Source organism: Quercus suber, unplaced genomic scaffold (assembly GCF_002906115.3).
Source record: "Quercus suber isolate HL8 unplaced genomic scaffold, Cork oak 2.0 scaffold_500, whole genome shotgun sequence".
Taxonomy (NCBI): Eukaryota; Viridiplantae; Streptophyta; class Magnoliopsida; order Fagales; family Fagaceae; genus Quercus; species Quercus suber.
Window position 1 is genome coordinate 286,496 of NW_027069949.1, and position 20,760 is coordinate 307,255.

Sequence of the window (20,760 nt, forward strand, 5' to 3'; positions counted from 1 at the left end):
ACGGGGAGAAGAGACAGCTGTATCTCCCTCCACTGGATTGCCGTTAGACGACAACCCAGTCTCGAGATCACTGGATCTAACCTTAGACATAATGTTCTCCTTCCTTACCTGACCCTCGAACCAGTCAACTGATTGCCTAATTAAAGGCAACAATTCAGTCAATACCACACTAAGGCTACTACCCTCAAAGACAAAATTCCCAAAATCTGAGAAAGTGCCTAAAGCCCCCCTTAAGCGCGCAAAAAGAAAAGAAACCGAGGGACAAACAACTCTAACCTCAAAACTACCAAACATGAAAACCCAACAAAAACACAGAAAAGGAAAACAACCCAACTGAATCACGGGAAAATTAAAAACAAAAGGAAGCAGGAAAAGAGAAAATCAGGAACAGTACCACAGCAAAACCAAGAAAAGAAAAAACGAGAGGGAAAGAGAAACATACCTTAATCAATGGCGAATTGAGAGAGCTCTGCTTAACCAGCGTACCAACTCAAAGAAAAGTAGCAGGAAAAAGCTAGAAGAAGAGTAATGGCTAAAATGTGAAGGAGAAAAACGAGGAGTGAAGGAAATTAAAAAGAAAAGCTCGAAAAACGAAAAGGTCAGCAGGAAACCCAATAGTCTCATCACCTTGGGCATTAATTGCACCAATCAGCGCACGCCACATAGGCCACCATCTGTGAAGCGCTGCCGCTTCGCACTTAATACGGAGCAGAACCCCAAGAGTCATTTACAACCTGTAACCCTTCATATTCTATGATCGTCAGTAAAACGACGAACACAGAATCGGGGGGCAGATGACGAGGTAGACAAGTACTGACGAAACTATCAAGCCTTCCCATGAGGACGAGACCTTCGATACGGACGAGAATACCATCAGGATAGACAACGTGGAAGGCAACACTACTGACGAGGACACCCATTCCATTTAATGCAATCAACTAAACGGTTACACTTCCAAATGTACGAACCGTTTGAAGACATTGATGCCTCATTACACAGCCCCAAAACGTTACCCAATGAAGCATTAAGACCTCCATAACTCCTCCAACAGCTAGAAACCATGAGGGCATATATAAAGCCCATACACTCCCACGAAGAAGGAGGGAGACAAGTAAGAAAGGAGATTGTTTATTTGCTTTTTTGTTCATTTTATATTGCTTTTCTTTTAAAGAGAGTTTCATATTCTAACTTTGGCATCGGAGGCATTGTGGCAGGCACCACACCGGTGACCATCTTCAAAGGCTGAAGAATCATCTCCGTCCGACGAACAGTACTGACGAGTTCACACTCATCAGTCATGATAGATGGGCAAAATTTTAGGTTATGGATAAAATGACTATTACTCTTTACTTGAAAAGTGTTATGTCCACAACATTTTCAAAACAAATATTAGGTGGTAAATTATTATTGTTTGTAATTTGAATCCACAATTTAAATTACTTTTTTGCCCGCCCATAATAATCAATAACAACTTGCTACTTAAAATTTGTTGTGAAAATGTTGTAGACATAGCATTTCTCCTCTTTACTAACATCCTCTTTACCATTTTTAAATTACTTAAGCATTAGCATAAAGCTTTTAAAAAATTTCTCTTTATTTTAGGATAAGAACCTACTTTTCTCTTCATTCACTCTCTATAATTTCTCTCACTTTTCTTTTCTTTAATTCCATAATCATGATACAAAAAATATACTCCCTCCATCCTAATTTGTTTATCCTCTATTTTATTTTAGGATGTCCCAAAATATTGTCCTATTTCTAAAATTAAAAACCATTAATTTACTAATGTTCCTATTATGCCCTTACTTTACTTTCAAAACCATTTTTGATAAATTTATTTAAAGGTAATTTTGGAAAATTATACATTTTTATACAGTAGACAAGACAACAAATGATGTTTCCTAAAAAGTTGGATTTTTGAAATAAGACAAACAAATTGGGAAAGAGGGAAGCACGTTAGCATTTTCTTAAAATGGGGAACCCATAGGGAGTCTGATGAGGTAGTGTTTTTTGAGCTTTCAGTCCTAGAATGGTGTCTTACCCTAAAATAGGAAATGTGATGCTCTTATATCACTATTTTTATTTTGAGAAAAAAGAAATACAAATGGACAAAAAGACAAAATTAATACCTTTTAAATTTTATAAGAAATGAAATTGTAAACTATTAAACTTGGAGATAAATAAAAATCCAACATTTAACCTAAGTTTGGGGTAGAAAAATATTTTTATTGAGTGACTATGCAGTTTCCTCTATGAAAGAAGGAAAACGTTGCAAATAGTTGGGTGAAAAGTATTTTAACCAAGTGAGTATGAAATTTTTCTCCCTGAAAGAAGGAAAATGTTGGAGGAAAAGCATTTTCTCCCTGTGATTATGTAATTTTCCACTAAGAAAAAGGGACAATGTTGGAGGAAAATATTGGAAATAGTTTTTCGACGTTTTATTAGTTTTAATGTGGACTTAGATCAGGGCTGGGCAGGCATTAAATAGGTAAAATTGGGCCTGAGTCAACCTGAACGTCAAGCCTAATGCTTGGGCCTAAAACTGGTTTATTTAGCCTGTTCCTGTCTCTATTTGAACTAATAAACTCTTCCTTATTTTTTTTATAGCAATTAAGAAAGGAAAGGGAGGAAAATACAAAACACTTTTTTTAAGGCCTGTTTTCGGGCTAGATTGACTTTGTAAGCACTATAAAACGATTCTAAGAACTTATCGAGCTTAATATTTAGGCGAAACTGCATTATTAGTCCCTCAAGTTTACCCAGTGTGCGCAATCAGTCCCTTAAGTTTCAAGTGAGCACAATTGATCCCTTAAGTTTTTAAAATGAGCAATATAAGTCCTTTTATTAACTTCCATTAGTAGTGTTGCTTACGCTAACGGAATAATGACATGTCATTTTTTTTAATGGCATTGCATTTTTTTATTAAAAAATTAAAAAAAAATGAATTCACACATAATTTTTTTTTTTTTTTTTTTTTTTTCTGACCCATTCTAATTCAAGTCTTAATCCTAACCTGGTACCAAATTAAACTCATTTGCAATCTAATTCAGAGAAATAGATTGAACAGTTCCAAGCTCTATCGCTAATAGTCAAATACTGGAGTATAACTCTCTAACAGAGCTCCAGACATGATGCATGTGGAGGAAAATAAGATTGTTATCAACTCTATTAATGAGGCCTCTGGTGACAATATGACTGTCGAGGTTACCAAAGAGAATCCCCATATGAAGGACCACCAGAATGTATTGGAATCCAGAAATCTAGATGGAGTTTTTAGCAAGCAAGAAGATTAGTCCCAGAAACGGCCGGCAATGATAGTTGTGCTTATGGGGGTGCCATGTGTGACTTTTGGTGGTAAAGGGAAGGTCATAATTCAGCTAGGAATAGCATTAAAAAAACGCCAAATATGTTGATGCCAGAGGAGAATTTGCTTTTCTATATTGTGATTTTTATTGAGAAACAATCTGGATTTGGCAGATATGAATGCCATTTTCGAGCAGGTTATTGCAGGGTTGGACAATTGCTAAATTTTACAGTTGTGTGAGAGAAGCAAGGAGGCAAAGGCCACCATCTCCAGCAGAGGGCAGCGGTGTCGCCAGTGGCTAGGGCTTTGGAATCATTCAATCTCTCTTTTGTGGGTTTGTGAATTAGATTGCAAATTAGTTTTAATTTGGTACCAGGTTAGAATTAAGACTTGAATTAAAACAGTTATATTTTTTTACGCGTAAATTCATTTTTGTAATTTTTTAATAAAAAGAAATGCCAAGTCATTAAAAAATGATAGGTTATTATATCATCAGCCACGTAAGCAACACTATTAACGGAAGTTAACGGAAAGACTTATATTGCTCATTTTGAAAACTTGAGCGACCAATTGTGCTCACTTGAAACTTGAGGGACTAATTGCGCACATAGGATAAACTTAAGGGACCAACAATATAGTTTCGCCTAATATTTAAGTTCAATCCAAGCTTGGCTTGAAAATTGAAATTAAAAGGTAAAAGTTTAAATTCATTGAAGTGAAAGAATTTCACACTCTCTTTTTTACCATAACTAAATAAAACCTCACTTAACTCAAAGGGATGGCTCTAGTGGCAGTCATTAAGGGATCCTCAAAATCTCAAGTTCAAAATTCCTACACTTCCATTTTAGTTCAAATGCTCAAAAAACTCTTAACACTCATGTTTTCAAAAATAAATAAAACATCACTCACCAGTCACCATCTTATATTTAAGGGTTAGAACTTAAATACCCTAATAAGTATGTCATATAAGGTAAAATGGTAATCAGTAAAGTATAAAAAACAATCTTTGTAACTTTCTCTTAAGATAAGAGTCATTCCAAAGAATGTACTATTTTAATCCTTTGAAAAATAGCATTGGCCTCTAAAATTTTAACTTTTATTAACAAAATTCCCAACAACAAAGGACACCAACTGCCCCAATCTGTGAAAAAAGAGGCACGTACATGGTGTTCAAATTAGAAAAAGGAAGTGTCCATTTAAGTATCAAGATATTGACGTAAAGCAAATTGAAAACAAGGCATTATTAAAGACGCCTAGTGAGCTACAATAAAACATAATAATAGTAGTGTAGAACAGCACACAAATCTTTTTCACGCCGTAAAGCAAAACAGGAGTGGTTTTTGGCCTAACGAAATTAGGTGCAAGGATATTCACCTTATATTAGCTCAGTTGATTGAAGCCTTAGCGACCCATTGTACTTGTGAATTTGAGAATGGTGAGTTTGAATAGTGATAAGCTTTATTAGTACCCGAATGATTCCATGCCATAAACACAATGCAAGGATTTGCAGACATCTCAAAAAAAAAAAATTATAACACTTATAATCAAGTTGATTTATAACTATTACGTAATGAGTAAATTTGAAATCCAATCAAGAGTTGACACATAAGCAGTGTAGAAAAATTATAATACTTATAAACAAGTTGATTTATAGCTTTTACGTAATGAGTAAATTTGAAATCTAATCAAGAGTTGACACATAAACAATGTAGAAATGAGTGTATCTTTAACATTTCTTGCAATCTTATGCAATAAGATGTCAAAAAAATCATTGCAGTCATATTTCAAGGCTAAACATGAGCAATAGTACTATTCTTACGTAACGAGTAAATTTGAAATCCAATCAAGAATTAACACATAAATAAAGTGTAGGAATGGATATATCCCTAACATTTCTTGCAATCTTATGCGATAAGATGCCAAACAAATCATTGCAGTCATATTTCAGGGCTAAACATGAGCAATAGTGCTACTTTTCATGATTGCAGAAAACTCTACCTGTTCAAGAAATGGACTTGCCAACATGGTACAACCACAAGTTTGGCATTACATTATACAAGTGGAGTAGGAGGGGTAAAGATATGCTTTCTGTTAAACTGTCACTGCGATTAAGACCAACAGTTACAGTTATCACAGACAACTACGTCATAAAATAAGAGATTGAAAATGACCTGACACCAATGAAGCTACAAAAATTTCTCCAGCAATTATTACTTGGTTCTTCTTCATGGATTTTGATCAAATATTCTCCCTGTGCATTTTACCCACTCCAATTAGTGTTATTATACCATATATATATATATATATATTTTAAGAAAGTATTGTACGACTGTTTTGAGATATTTTCAAATAAGTTTCGTGTTTGGATTACGCCTTGGAGACTGAGCAGCTAAATATTAATCTCAAATGGTTCACAAAGTCTTGGGAATTCTTGACGTGGGTTTAGTAAATTGGTGGATTCATAACTGCTTCAAAAATGGTTTTTCTATTGGAATGATTAGGCGTACACTTGTCACTCACACATAAAAGAGAGATTGTTGAATAAATATGCATGAGTAGAAATCTCATGCAAAGAGAAATTAGAGAAGTTGAGAAATTAATATAACATATTTGGACCTAAACCCGTAATCTTAAACTTTTGAATCAACTAGTGTCCTTATATGTTATATTAAGTTACTAATCCCTTAATTCACATAGGAAGTATAAGGCGGACGCAAGAGATACTTTCTTCTCAATTAGACTCTTCCTAATGTGGTTGTGAATAATATTCTAGATTAAACTATTGTAATCTGTAATACCATATACTAGAGTACTTTTAAAATTGCAATATTTGTCTATAGGTCTTATATTATGAATGTAAACTAATGAGACCAAACCACCTTAACTCTCTCTCTCTCTCTCTCTCTCTCTCTCTCAATTGAATTAACATGTTTTGCAGGTGTAGCAGTAAATTTAAGCCTCGAATCCTAAGCCCAAAAACTCTACCAATAGTTTAGTCCCAAACCGTTCACCCCTAAATATTAAGTTATTAACCCTAGACCCAATTATCTGCAAAGTCAATCCAGAAAGCAGATTCTTATAATATGTCCAAACATCTGAACTCCCCTAGGCCTAAACCAAGATTATAGATGACAATCTGAAATCAAGATAGAGAAAAATCTAAGCCTAAATTTAACAGTCAAAACTAACTGAAGAACCAAACTACTCCCCCATTAGAACTGTATGTGCATGGTTTTCAACTTTTCATCTAATTCAGGTTTGCAAAAGAATGCATTGAAATGCTGATATTTGGACCACAAACTACATCATCCTGCATTGCATTGCATGTGTGACATATGCAATCGATCCTGTATGAGATATTGAGATGTGTGTTGCCACCACAAACGTGTATGGGCTTGCAGATTTTGCAAGTCAAATCCTTTGAAAGATAAACAAAATAAATATGGCAAACATAATTAGGATTCTTAATTCATGTGTGGTGTATAATTAATCAAGTCATTATTAGAATAGATTTCTTAGAGGGCTTCAATTTTTTACCATATCTATATATGACCCTGATTTGATTTCTTGGGTGCTGGTGACACAATAATCAAATAATGAGATGCCAAGCAAATCATACACTGGATTCTTTCAGCCAAACAAGAGCTACAGTGCTACAATCATTATTGTACAGACTACAGAACCTATCTGACCAAGAAATGGACTTGCCACCTGAGCCAAAACTACAATCATATATATTATGCAAGTGGGAGAACCACTATAATAACTACATACCTAAACTAAAGATGTGATTTCAATAACTGTCGCTGCTACTTGAGGTAATAGTACCAGTTATTTCTGTAACTTAGACTACTACATTACTTGTTACATCCTGAAAGTGACCTCACACCAATCTAAAAAGGGTATCCATAGGTCTTTGACTTATGAAGTTACATACCATATTTTAGGTTTGACGGTAGCTACGCGTAACAGTTAAATTCTATTTAAATCCGAACTTAGATGTTTTTGTTGAAAATACTAAGGTATATTATTTGACCTAAAAGTCATTAACGAAATTTACAAATGCTTGCACATTTACAAGTGAATCAAATGCATTAAGGGTCCAAGATACCATGCCTCTTTTCCAAACTTGCTCCTTTGATATATTGTATTTTCTATTGAGGCTGTGTTTGGTCCGTGAAATATTTTCTAGAAAATAGCCTATTTTCTAGAAATGTTATTTTCGGGAAAGGAAAATATTTTAAGTGTTTGGTTGCATAATGAAAATTGTTGTAAAAAATATTTTATGTGTTTGGTTTTATTCTGAAAATGTTATTTTCCTACACATTTTCACATTTTCTTAACTATTTTCTCAGCATTCAATCAAATTTTATTACAAAAAATTTCAAAATCACAGCAAACTCCGGCGATCAAAAGCAGAAACAAAACCAAAGAAAAAAAATATCAAATCCGGTCAGATCGTGGGTTCTGGGTTCGCGAGTCGCACCGGCGATCGACGATCGACAATGGGTTCGTGGCGATCGACGATCGATGATGGGTTTTGGGTTCTGGAAGTGCGATCATGGGTTCTGGGTTCGTGAGTCGTGGGTTCACGAGTCGCAACGGAAATTGACGATTGACGATGGGTTCGTGGCGATCTGGGCTCTCTCTTTGCGTGGCAATCGGCGATCATGGGTTTCGTGGCAATCGTGACAATGGATTCGTGGCGATCAAAGATGGGTTCGCCGGCGAACTCGCATCGGTGATCTGGGCTCTCACATTTTCTTCCTCTCTCTCTCTCTCTCTCTCTCTCTCTCTCTCTCTCTCTCTCTCTCTCCTCTCTCTCTCTCTCTCTCTCTCTCTTCTCTCTGGAAATACTTTGAAGTGAAAATAGGAACTGAAAACCATTTCTATTGTCTAAGGGAAAATAGGAAGTGATTTTCCAGAAAATTCTATTTTCCGTAATAGCCAAACACGCAGAAAATGTGGAAAATGATTTCCTGAAATTGTTTACCACCAATTCAAATGCAGCCTGAATTGAAATATTAAAATGGAAACAATTAATACTTAATTACTTATTGTCTAGGACTGTATGAGCAGAACGAATCATTTAGCACAAGCTGACTAGAAAGCGCAAAGGGGAGGACAATCAATGGACCCCTAGAGAGGGTGGTTGATAGAGATGATGCAATACCTTAATTAAACAACTTGATCCCCTTTCAGTTATTGGAAGGGCAAGATTCTTGTATATGTTTATAATCAAAGCAGGTTATAATGGCGCAAATAATTGTTGAATAGATAAAACTAGAAGGAATCTATATTGTGGGGAAAGAAAGGTTTGAAAGTCAAGAGAATTTGATTTCATTTTAGCTTATTGAGGGTGAAGATTGAGTTTATATTATAATAAAAGAAGACCAGGATGTCATTGGCAAACCTGGACGTGGTAGGAACAGCCCTCTGGGTCCTCCACCTTCCCCAAAAGAATATAAAACAACGTCACGTAATTGTTTGACTCTAATTAAGCCACTGCAAAATCAAAACATAAACAAACCAAAAACAAGGACAACTAATATATGAAGATATATATTATTATTACAATTAATTATATTAATAAGTCATTGTCTTGGAAAATTTTGTAGGATTCTTTCAACAATGGGTATGTGTTGAGAAATTAATATTTTAAAGGAACAAAATTATATTAAAAGATTGAGAATTGTAGGAATATAAGCCTAGCTAATTGATTATTTGTAGGATTCTTTCAACAATGGGTGTGTGTTGAGAAATTAATATTTTAAAGCAACAAAATTATATTAAGAGATTGAGAATAGTAGGAATATAAGCCTAATCTAATAAATTGGTTTTGAACATAGATATCAATAAGCTTTTTTCTTCTTATTATAACAAGTGGTGATTGAGAAGGATTTGAACCTTTATTTTTATCATATAGAAAATCAAATAATACCACTATATTACAAGACTCTTGATGTTATTAAGAAGCTAATAACGTAAACTAATTGAACAATTTTAGATAGTGTAGCGGAGAGATAGTTAATGCATTGCAAGCTAATTAGTAGCACACCACTAGATAAAGCTATTAGACTATCCAAAAAGAAGAGAGGGAAAATACCTCGTAAATAATAATTGATATTAGCAGAGTTATGTCACTCAGTAGTATTATTTAGTTCTACCTGTAAAGAGAACTTGGATTCTAATTTCTTTCTCCCATTTATTATCAGCCAAAAAAAGAGGTAAGAACAATGACTCTTGTAAGACTTTAAAAACAATCTTTCCCTATTATGAATTCTAACTCTCATTTGCCATGGATGGTAATAGTCTTGCTGATTTTGTATCCACCATGATTTTGAGATTGTTGAAAAATAGCAAGAAAGATTTGAAAACTTTGATAGTTAATTAAACAACTTCAAAAAGTTACTAGATAGTAACTAGATTAGACATTTAGATGTGGGTTTTCAAAAATCTTCTTCTTCTTCAAGGTGGTACACAATTTGTTGCACCATCAAGTCCTAAAAGAGATGGGACACATGACTCCAGTGATGGCTGGCCCAACGTGAAAATAACAGTTCAAAAGAGGGTAGAGGATAGGATGGTATCATGCCCTGTGGATAACACTGATCCTACCACCTGCAATTTGCAACCAATAGGGTTGTTCACAATTTTGCATTGAGTTAATTCTTTTGGTGTGGTTCACTCTTATGATAATATTACTTTGCGACTCATGTTCTGCTTCACCATCATAGGAAAAGAGAAATTTCGATGTAACCGTAACCCATGCATTGCAAATTGGCACAAAGTTTTTTTTTTTTTTTTTTTGGTCAACAATCATTGATTGTGACTCTACTTCAATAACAAATTAAAAATACATGCTAAATTTATAGCCTAATATATTTATCATTACTTGACATATATTTGGAAAGAAACATGACTTAATTAGTTTAAGTATTATTTATAAATATGCTTACACTAAAAAGAATTTAGGCATTTAAAAAATTTTGAGGAGGCTAGGTTTTTTTTTTTTTTTTTTTAAGAACTACCTGTAAATATAATTACATCGTATGGGAAAATAAATAATTTTTAAAAAGTTTGGGGGCGAGGGCAACCTGGTCAAAGTGGCCCCGCCACTACCTGGGAAGTTCCATAATATTAGGCATTCCAATTTCCAAATGAATGAATGAATATAAAAATAAAAGTATAAAACATCTAACCATTTTTCTTTCCTATAAATATTTAGGAGTAAATTACATTTTGAGGCATTAAATTTAAGAATGTTTCGTTTAGGTCTTTTGAGTTTGAGATTTTTTATTTTGGTTCACCAAGTTTGATTCAATTTTCAATTTGTGACTGATCTCTTTGTTAAGAACCAATAAAACGATGTCGGTTTTTTTCTTCTTCTTCTTTTGTTCTCTTTCTTAATAGTTAGATTAGTCATGTACATGAATTGGATATCCATTTTGAAAACAGAATTAAACTTCGTGGTCTAAAATGAAAAATCTCAAACCTAAGAGACGTAAATGAAAATAACCTCAAACTTTAAAAAAATCAAATGTATAATTTTTTTTTCCCACTGGGATAGAGTTGATGTGTTGTGCATAGTTCAATGGTAACAGAAAAAATTTTTAATTTAGTTTTAAAACACACACACAAAAACCTTTATATACACGATACATCGTCATTTTATCTCAAACTTTAAACTTTTAGGAAATAGTGAATTTATTCGTTATCTGTTATTCTAGCAAGATCTTGTACTGAACGTGTAAAATTCTGACAGCTATTTCAGAAAGGCCAAAAAGAATATGAAAGATAAACCAAACATTCATGTACTAATGAAACCAATAATAGCTATGTAACCCATAAATTCATGCCAACCCAAATCCTTTGGTAGCCATCCACCTCTGCAAGAAACATATAAATGTTGGACAACCCTGCATATATGTTGTTTCCATTATTATTGATGGAGACTAGTACTCCTGCTTAATTATTTTTCCACTATGTTGGACAACCTGAACCCAAATCATGCTTGTTTAATTGGCTTCATGTATTATTAAGATGGGTGACCAACCTGTTGAATCTTTACCTAATAAATTGGAGATCCATGCTAATAAGCTGTCTGTGAAAGTATGAATTATCTTATATATAATACAATACAATAAAAGATGAGAGAACCCAAATACCAAATGCCAAATGACTTTCTTCCTTTATAGCTTTTGTAGCTTTTGTTCTAGAACCAATGGACCCCATTTCCGCTGCAACAATGTATAGAATAGCTCGTGCCAAGAATCAAAGTTCATTGGCTATGACAACCCTAAGCTTCACAATCCGACAAAGCCTCCAACAAAAACTTTCTGATACTTCAGTACAAGAAACCCCATGTTAAACTGATCATACGGGTATGACATTTTGCACATTAAAAAAAGAAACTGAAACAAAACCAATCAAATATAATAAAATAACACCCTCTATGATCCATCCTAGTACAATCATTACTCAACCCTGTGATCCCGTGTATCTAATTAACACATTAAAAAACAGCCATTGAAGTTATTTTATTACTAACTTGTAAGTTTAATAATATATGGGTTGTACTCTCTTCTGCTTTAGAAAAAGGCTAAATGGGGTTCATTTCATCCACCCAAAAAAAATATTGAATTTTATCAACCTGGAAACCATGATATCACATGGAGATATATACCTTTGTGCCTCGTTTATTCATTTGTTTATTGATTTAGGGTATTAGGGCCTGCCGGGTTGGAGTGTAATGACGGTGGTGTGGTGTGGCCACTGGCTAGCTAGTAGGTGAGATTCTGACTCCACAAAAAAAAAAAAAAATGAATTGACACACCCAGATCTTGTTTTTTTGTGCCCAAGTTACATCCAATGAAATGCATCACGTAAACAGCTTCTGATTGTGGTGATTTTTTGGCTCTTTGACATGGATGACAGAAATGGTGGGTCATGCAATATTATAGGTTTGCTATTATTAATTTTTGGGAAAAATTTAACTCATGCTCTAAAAAATATTGATTTATAAACTATTTCTCTAAATTTTTTATAGAAAAAAAAAAGTACCTAATTATTTTTTACATCTTTTTACATTTTTCATAAAAATTATATTAATTAAAAAAAATTGTTTCATTAGCAAATATAGAAATGTTGTAAGAGTACCCGTTAACAAAGACCCTTAATTTTTATGACTTTGATTAAATTAATATCATATCGGTTCCTCTAATATTGGATGGAAGCATGACGAGGACTACTAATTGTGTTCCTATAATATTGGATTAATTGTTCCAAAGTGGCGGTAATATTTTAATAACCGCCATTGAATCACTAATCGCAAATTCAAATTACAGTTGGTGCAAATTAACTTTGTATATTGAATCAATAGCAACTCTCTTTTTTCTCCTTTTCATCAGAAATCCATGCCATATCCCATTACAAGATTAGATTGTTGTAAAAGTATGTGCAAATATTCACTTATAGTAGTAGGTACCAATGGTCGTTGGGATTAATGACATGCACCTCCATCCCATGAAAATGGAGACCCGTGAAATCTTGATTCAAGATTTAAATTCTTTAATGACTTTCTTTTTGTAAGATAGCTACTCATTTAGTGTGGGTGGGGTGTCCTTTAACTCATAGGCAAGGGACACGCTGAAAATTGACTCCACAAAGTGGTGAACAAATCATTAGACTAACCACATTTCACCCCTAGCCAATCACAACATACATTCAATCACTTTAATGCTCCAACCCAATTATAATCTTACGTTACTAAGCTCAGCTTAATTAATGATTTTCAATTAAATTAATAAATTAAATCTTTTATTGTTGAATAAATTATCTAAAATCAAATATAGTCTACACAAAAAACGAACACATTAATATCTTGACTTAATGATAACTATTAATTATTATAGAGTGAATATTGTAAGAGTGATAGGTCCAGGAGTACATATCTGTAAAATATATTGGGCTGGTGGCCCAATCCGAGGACATTAAGTAGTTTGAGGGTAGGTAAACACCTTCCTAGGAGTTCGTATTAGTAAGTAAAGAGTTGAAGTCTGATCATGATCGACTAAGAAGGCGGTCCGAGGATGAATTACACAGTTAGGCGCCTAGAAGCTGGACGAGATTGGAGTGTATCCTAGGATTTAGTGGGTCACTTGTAGTTGACCGTCCTTGTGTACAAAAACCTCAGCCTTGAGTATTTTGTTTAAGCTCTCCTTGTTGACCAAATTGAAGTTTGGTTCGGCAGTGTGTCTATCTGCAAAATCATCAGGAAAACAAAAATGCTATCAGGAACAGGAATGGCACAAATCAAGGGGAAGGGGGTAACTTTAAAGTAATCGTCTTAGACCTAAAACCCCACCTGGTTGCCCCTTTCTCATTGGGCAAGGGAGGCCATCATGCCACTCCCCTGACACGATCAAGAAATCCTTATTCAGGCCTTTATTAGATTTAGGGAAGCATTGAATGAGTCTAACCTGGGGTGCTTAGATTTTAGGTAATATCCCTACCCCTTTAGGTGGTGGAGGTTGTAAACCTAGTTGACATTATTATGGGTAAGCCCCAAGCCCATCTTTTCATTAAGGGCATCTACACTCCCTAAAATCCTAAACATGTTTGGGGCGCATTGAGTGGGAGCTAATCTATGGGTCATAAGGTAATCCCTGGTGATGGTACCCATGGGGATTCTCATCTCTCCTTCTATAAAGGCAATCATCAGGATCACCACTTCCCCCTCTTGTCTTTTTTCGTGCCATTCCCCTTCCTTACAATACCTAATGGATACACTCGGCGGGATCCTATATTGAGCTTTAAAATCTTCTATACCCTTTTTAGAATCTACCAGGTAGGCAAATCTACCCATATCTAGAGAGGAGTTAAAAGTGCTAAGATAGTAAAGGAGGGACTAAGAAGGCTGAGAAGGAAAACACGAAGAAAAGAAAGGTAAACAGAAAAATAAATGGAAAAGTTTATAAAGACTTACGAGAGGATGAAAGGTCTCCTCGGACAGGTTCTTGAAGTTTGTGAAGGCACAAATAGTTTGAATAAAGTTTGCAAGTTCAGTGTATGAGAGCTAAAGTGAGAAGAATGATTGATTTGGGGCAGTATTTATATCAAAAGGATAGTTACAAGTAGAAAACTCCCGCCCTATTTCTAGCGAAATCCTCAACCGTTGGATTCGCATTGCGCCGTATAACGTGGGGGACTAGGAGTCGTAAAAATTTAATGAAGGCGTGTCTCGTATGCTGAAGCGTTAGGAGTGTGTCTTAGGCAGTTAAAAAGGCATCTGCACAGGCAGAGGTGATGTATGATGAGCATGGACTAACTATGGTGACATTGAAATCCTCCTTTCTTCTCGAGAAGCCAGAAAGAAAAATCTCGAGGGGCTATAGTAGGAGTGATAGGCCCAGGAGTACATATCTATAAAATATATTCGGCTACGAGCCCAATCCGAGAACATTAAGTAGTCTGAGGGCGAATAAACACCTTCCTAAGAGTCTATATTGGTAAGGAAAGAGTTGAAGTCTGATCATGATCAACTAAGATGGCGGTCCGAGGAAGAATACTTCCTTGGCTGAGCAAAGTCGAGGTCAGAAGGTGTGCTCTGACACAAAGGTTTGACACAAAAGGCAACATCTTGGACAATTCCACTAATGAGGAAAAGTATCTAAAAGGAATAGGACAAAAGGAGGCTATGAAATATCTCAAGGGAAAGTTGCTACCACTATATTAAATTCTCTACAGCTAACTCTCTAACAGTATTAATGAAGAGATGATACATGAACAGTATCTTTCAGCCTTATAACTACTCTCCAAAAACTTCAAGAAGGTGTCGATGGGACAAGGATCAACACTAGCAATTTAGTCTACACATGGAGGGTAGGGATGAAGAAGGAGGATAATATAAAATAGAAAGAAGATTCTGAAAAGAGGGATCGATAAATTAAGAGGAAAACTATAGCAATTAAGAGTTGAACTTGTAACCAAACTTAAGATAAATATATAAGAATTAATCTCCTCGGACTGTGCCGATGATGGTTTTCTTTAGATAAAATTAGTCTGTCTTCATTTTCTTGTCATCTAGATCTACTTGCTGGTTGTTTGATTCATTAAAATCCAGTTTTCCAACCAACTCTCTACAAATTCATTGTATTGTGTTTTTTGAGTCTAAGTTCATTCATCCTGGAGGCTAGGAACTCAAAACTAGTCCTTACGAATATTATTGATTCAAATTCTATAATATTCAATATATTTAAAATTAAAGAAATACGGGTTACTACTCTTGGGACCCTATACAGTATAATTTTTTTATTATGTAATTAGTAGGGTGAAAAGCAAAGGTTGGATAAAAAAAAATGGTAGGCAAGCATAGGATACTTGATAGTAATGATAGGTCCAATAGTAGCCAGAGTTGGGCCATGGCCCGCATCTGGCAAACCCAACAAATTTATAGTGGGTCCCAAACAAGTCTGGTCATGGCAAGGCTGGGTCCCACCTCCACAAAATGAGGCCAATATAAGTGAGAGTGGGCCCTAGTGGAGTCCTCAATAATACCTCCACACAAGTGGCACTTTACAGTACCATCATGATCATACATCAACCAACCAAAAAAAAAAGAAAAAAAAAACATTTATAGGCAAAGTGAAAAAAAACAATACTCAAATGAAATCAAAGCCCCTAGCTACCAAAGTGCCATAACAAAGTAATAGTAAGGTTTTAGACAAAATTAGGCCCTTGGATGGGGTTTTGGGCCTTAGCTTTGATTGTGATATCTTTGACAATGAATGGTGATAAGGCAACTTGTTTTGTTTATAGTCACACAAAAAGACACTTGTATTTGTGGGTCCCACACTAAAATTTTGTCCCTACCATTTTGTTCTCCACCGTCCAATGTGGCTATCACGGAAGACTATGCTTTTTTAAATAAAAAAATTAAAAAAAACCAAGTTGGGACGTTATATTATTTTGAGCATGACTAAGGAACAGTACTTACATGCTATTTTTTAAGTTTTCTTTTTAAGATTCTGTTATATGAATTTTTTCTCATCAAAAAAAAATATTTTTTAATTAAATAACCACAGAACTGAATCTTAAGACAAAAACTTAAAAGAACAATACTTAAAATTTTGTATTTAAATTTTGCCATATTATTTTAACCTTAACCAAAATCAAAGATTACATCCTAAACCATTAATTATATATGCAGTGTTAATTTAATGTCGCTATCATTAGCAATGTTCAAGTGAACATCCCCAAAACTTTTTTGTTTTGTTTTGTTTTTTCTTTTCCTTAAAATTTTAAACGGTCACTGTTATGGCACGTGGCATTGATAGGTACCCTGGTACACGTGGTGGATATTTAGAGGACAAATAGTTTGGAGGTCTAGTATGTGTGTATCCTCGTGGACTGTGGGTCCCTGATGAGTTGCATTTGACGTGGTCAAACAGGGTAGGATTAAATAGTGGGATCCCTCTTATGAAAGGAGAGAATGAAAGCTGATGTGGATAAATCTTTATCTAATCTCAAGGTAGTGTAAAACAATCGCCACCTGTTAAAGATAATTAGATATGCATATGTCATATTTGACAAAATGTTAGTTAATATGATTGAGTTATTGACAATTCTTAACCATTTGATAAATGAATGTTTAAGTTGCTTTTATCTAAAGGTAGTGTAAAACAATCCTACCTGTTGTAGATAATTAGATATACATACATCATATATGACATTTCTAAGAAAAATGTTAATTAATATGATTGAGTCATTGACGGGTCTTAACAACTCAATAAATGAAAGTTTAAGTTGTTTTTTGGTCTGACTAATGATATATTAATGGGTTTGACTAACATGTACCCTTAAAACATTTGTTAATGGATTATTTTAAGAAGGGTCATGCTAACAAGTGCCCTTATGGCACTCGTTAACAATTCATTTTAGAAAAGTTTTGACATCATTTTTATGGAAAATAAAAAAAACTGTTAAAATTTTTTTTTTCTTTTTCTCATAAAAACTTTTTTTAACTGAATTCTTAACAAGTGCCCTAAGGGCACTCATTAGCATTTCCCTTTTAAGAAATGTTTTATACCATTTTAAATGGAAATATAAAAAATTATTAAAAAGTCAATTAATTTTTTCTTTTCTCATAAAATTTTTTTAAAACTATTTCCTAAACCAATATTTTTAAGACATTTGTTAACTTTTCTCTTTATTAATTTGTAAACTCTATATAGTATAATTAATAATATCTCTAATATGTAGGTTTTAGTTAACTCAACTGGTAAAGTCTTCGATTGTTCAATAAGAGATCTGGGGTCCTAGCCTATACTAAAAACTAATTAGTGTCTTGGTCTGATGATAAAGAGCTATCATCAGGAACGAATGTCATACGTTGAAACTCTCTAAAAAAAATCTCTAATATTACTCTATTTCTAAACTTTATAATGCATTCCTTTTGTTTTTATTTTATATATATTTATGTAAATATTCTTATTATGCTATTTGTCAAAGAAAATTAAAGTAAATGCTAAACATCAAGACTAAAGAAGTAAAAATAAACAAGTTTTAAGTCTCTAAAACTAACTATATTTTTCTTTCTCAAAAAAAAAAAAAAAAGAAAAAGAAAAAAGAAGCTAACTTACATTTTTGCTAGAAGAATAACTATTATACATCTAATGGTCAATTATACTATAATTGGTTACTTGTTCATGATTTGATGAATTCATCAATCAATTATTTTTATGTGACTTGACAATTAATTTTACAAAGATTAAACTACTCTCGCCTTAAAATTTGACTTAATTATTATTAGAATACATATGACTTAAATATACATATCTTGGGTTCCACTTAAACTACTATTTTCTTTTTTTACCATCACTTTAACATCTCAAAGTTTAATATTGTTTCTAAATTGGTCTTTAAAATTTGAAAATCTAATATTTATATCATCGAATATTATAACAAAATCAATAAACCCTCACATCTAGAACCCACAAATAAACAATGTTTGATTTAGCTTCCAGGTGGATACTAATGAAAAATAAAAATTATTTTACTATTCATCTTATTTTGCTACTATTCATGAGCCTACTTCACTTTTTTGTATTATTCGTGGGTCCCACTGTATTATTTCAGTTAACTTTTACATTTATTTACAGTAATTTCAGCAATAAGTTTTCAATTTCAGCAAAATAAACGGTATCCAAACAAACTCTTAAAGTATGTTAACAGTAAAAAACGCGACTATGATTATGAAGGTATAAACTATAAAGTAGTACAATTTTGACAAAATAATTTTAAAAATACTTTAATAAAAAAAAATCAATTAAAGCAAGAAAAATTCAACGGATGAAATGTATTTAAAAACTGAAAACATGTATGGAAATACATGTAGGTGAAAAATTATGCAAAAATACACATAATATTATTTAAAAATTAAAAACATGTATTTGAGTGGGTGTACCAAACTGACCAAAATTTATTATGAAAAATTAAAAATAAAAATCTGTCAAAGACAGAGTTATCTCATTGATTTGTTGCCTTATTTGCTAAGGGCGATAAGAGCTCAAACAAATTAAACTCCAATTTTGGCATACAAATCACTCTCACGTAATTCCAAAGTGCGTGGCGGTTGGCACCAAGTAAAAAAACTAACTTACCTCACTTTATTTTATTTTTTTGGATTTAGAAAATTATTAGTAGCATTAAATTTTTTTTTTTTTTTTTGATAAGAGTAGCATTAAATTTTTTGGTTACGTGACTCACTTGGCTTGGCGTCTTCTATTCTTAGTCCAAATCTTCTGTCCCACTTTTCCTGTTCCACTCTATACTCCACCAATAAATACTTATCACCTATTCACCTAATTAATTAAATATTATCATTATTGACTTATTAATTCTACAGTTATTAATTAATAGTATCACGTGGCAAGTATTTATTGGTGGAGTATAGAGTGGAGCAAAAAAAATAGGACAGAAGATTTGGACTCATTCTATTCTCGCCATAAAATCCAAAGTATATTTTATGTGGCGATGAAATGTAGACAAAATGAATCCCAAATTCAAATGAAATGAGAAAAAGAAAAAAAAAAAAAAAAAAAGGTGGGGACCACACACACCTTCGTGAAAAAACAACTGAAATTTCGCTATATATACCTCCTCATTCTTCCAAACCCCGAGCTTATTTATGCCCATGTTGTTGTTATAATATAGTTTTTATTCTTTTTTTTTATTTTTGTTTTTAGATTTTATTATAACAGAATCCGGGTAAAGACCCGAATCCGTATCCGGGTTCTGGGCTTTGATAACCATCATGCGATATGGCCAAGGGTCGGAAATTGACGACAAGTCGTAGCGATAGATTTCTTGGGAGCTATGGTGGTGTGTACGGCAACGGACAAGGCTCAAACGGCACGGACGGTTCGGAGCTCGGAGAAGAGGATGTTTGGTCCATGGTTGACAACAACAACAGCAACAGCTTCGGAGATGACCATAATTCCAATTCCCAACAGGGCGACTGGAGTCCACGCGCCAACGGGATCTTTCGTCGCCGGATTCCGCGGGATGACCGCCAAGTGGGCGGGCTGTCTTTGGCTTTCGACGGAAACGACGCGTCGTCGATGATGATGGCCAATAATAATAACAATAATACCGCTTCTACGACGATGGCTCCGTCGTCGTCGTCCAGGGTCGTGCACCAGTACCGCGGAAACGACGGCGGCGTTTCTTCTGCGACGCGTGGCGGTGGGAGGCACATGGCCACGTCAGCGCCGGTGAACGTGCCGGACTGGAGCAAGATACTCCGGGTCGGCTCGGTTGAGTCGCTGCACGAGTTGGACGAGGATGACGAGGATGGTGACTCGGAGATGGTCCCACCGCACGAGTACCTGGCGCGTGAGTACGCGCGGAGCCAGAAAATGGCGGCCACCTCGGTTTTTGAAGGCGTGGGCCGGACCTTAAAGGGCCGGGACATGAGGCGGGTGCGAGATGCGGTTTGGAGCCAGACCGGGTTCGATGGTTAAAAACAATTTAATTAACCAAACCGGTTTGATTATTATTAGTTATGATTATGGTTTAGTAGATGCGATTGTGTTATTGTATTATTGATTGAATGATGGGCATAGGTGGAGGTTTTTTTAGTTTTTATTATTGTTAGTTTTTGGTTTTTTTTTTTTTGGGGGTTATTTGGGCAATGATTCGGTCAGGTCGGGTCGGGTCTAATGAGGCAGCCTAATCACGAGTGAGCCCAAACATTGGTTCAGAATTTTGTAAAATTCTGATTGAAGTCTATTTCTGTATTGGATATGAAGTTGGGAAAATTGTGTTTCCAATTTCTTTTGCAGAAGTGTCTTTGATAATTGTGGATGTTTAGTGTAGTTTGTAGCCAAATGTTGAAATGTGTATTAGTGGAAAAATGTTCATCTTACACCAAAATCTGCTGCTACTTTATCTGG

At 34.3% G+C, this 20,760-nt stretch overlaps 1 protein-coding gene across 1 annotated transcript; it reads left to right on the plus strand.

Moving 5' to 3' along the window:
- Positions 1-19,626: 19,626 nt before the first annotated feature.
- On the plus strand, positions 19,627-20,328 carry LOC111999517 (protein S40-6). Its single transcript, XM_024031645.2, has one exon. The coding sequence runs from the start codon at positions 19,627-19,629 to the stop codon at positions 20,326-20,328; it is 702 nt and encodes a 233-aa protein (XP_023887413.1).
- Positions 20,329-20,760: the final 432 nt, after the last annotated feature.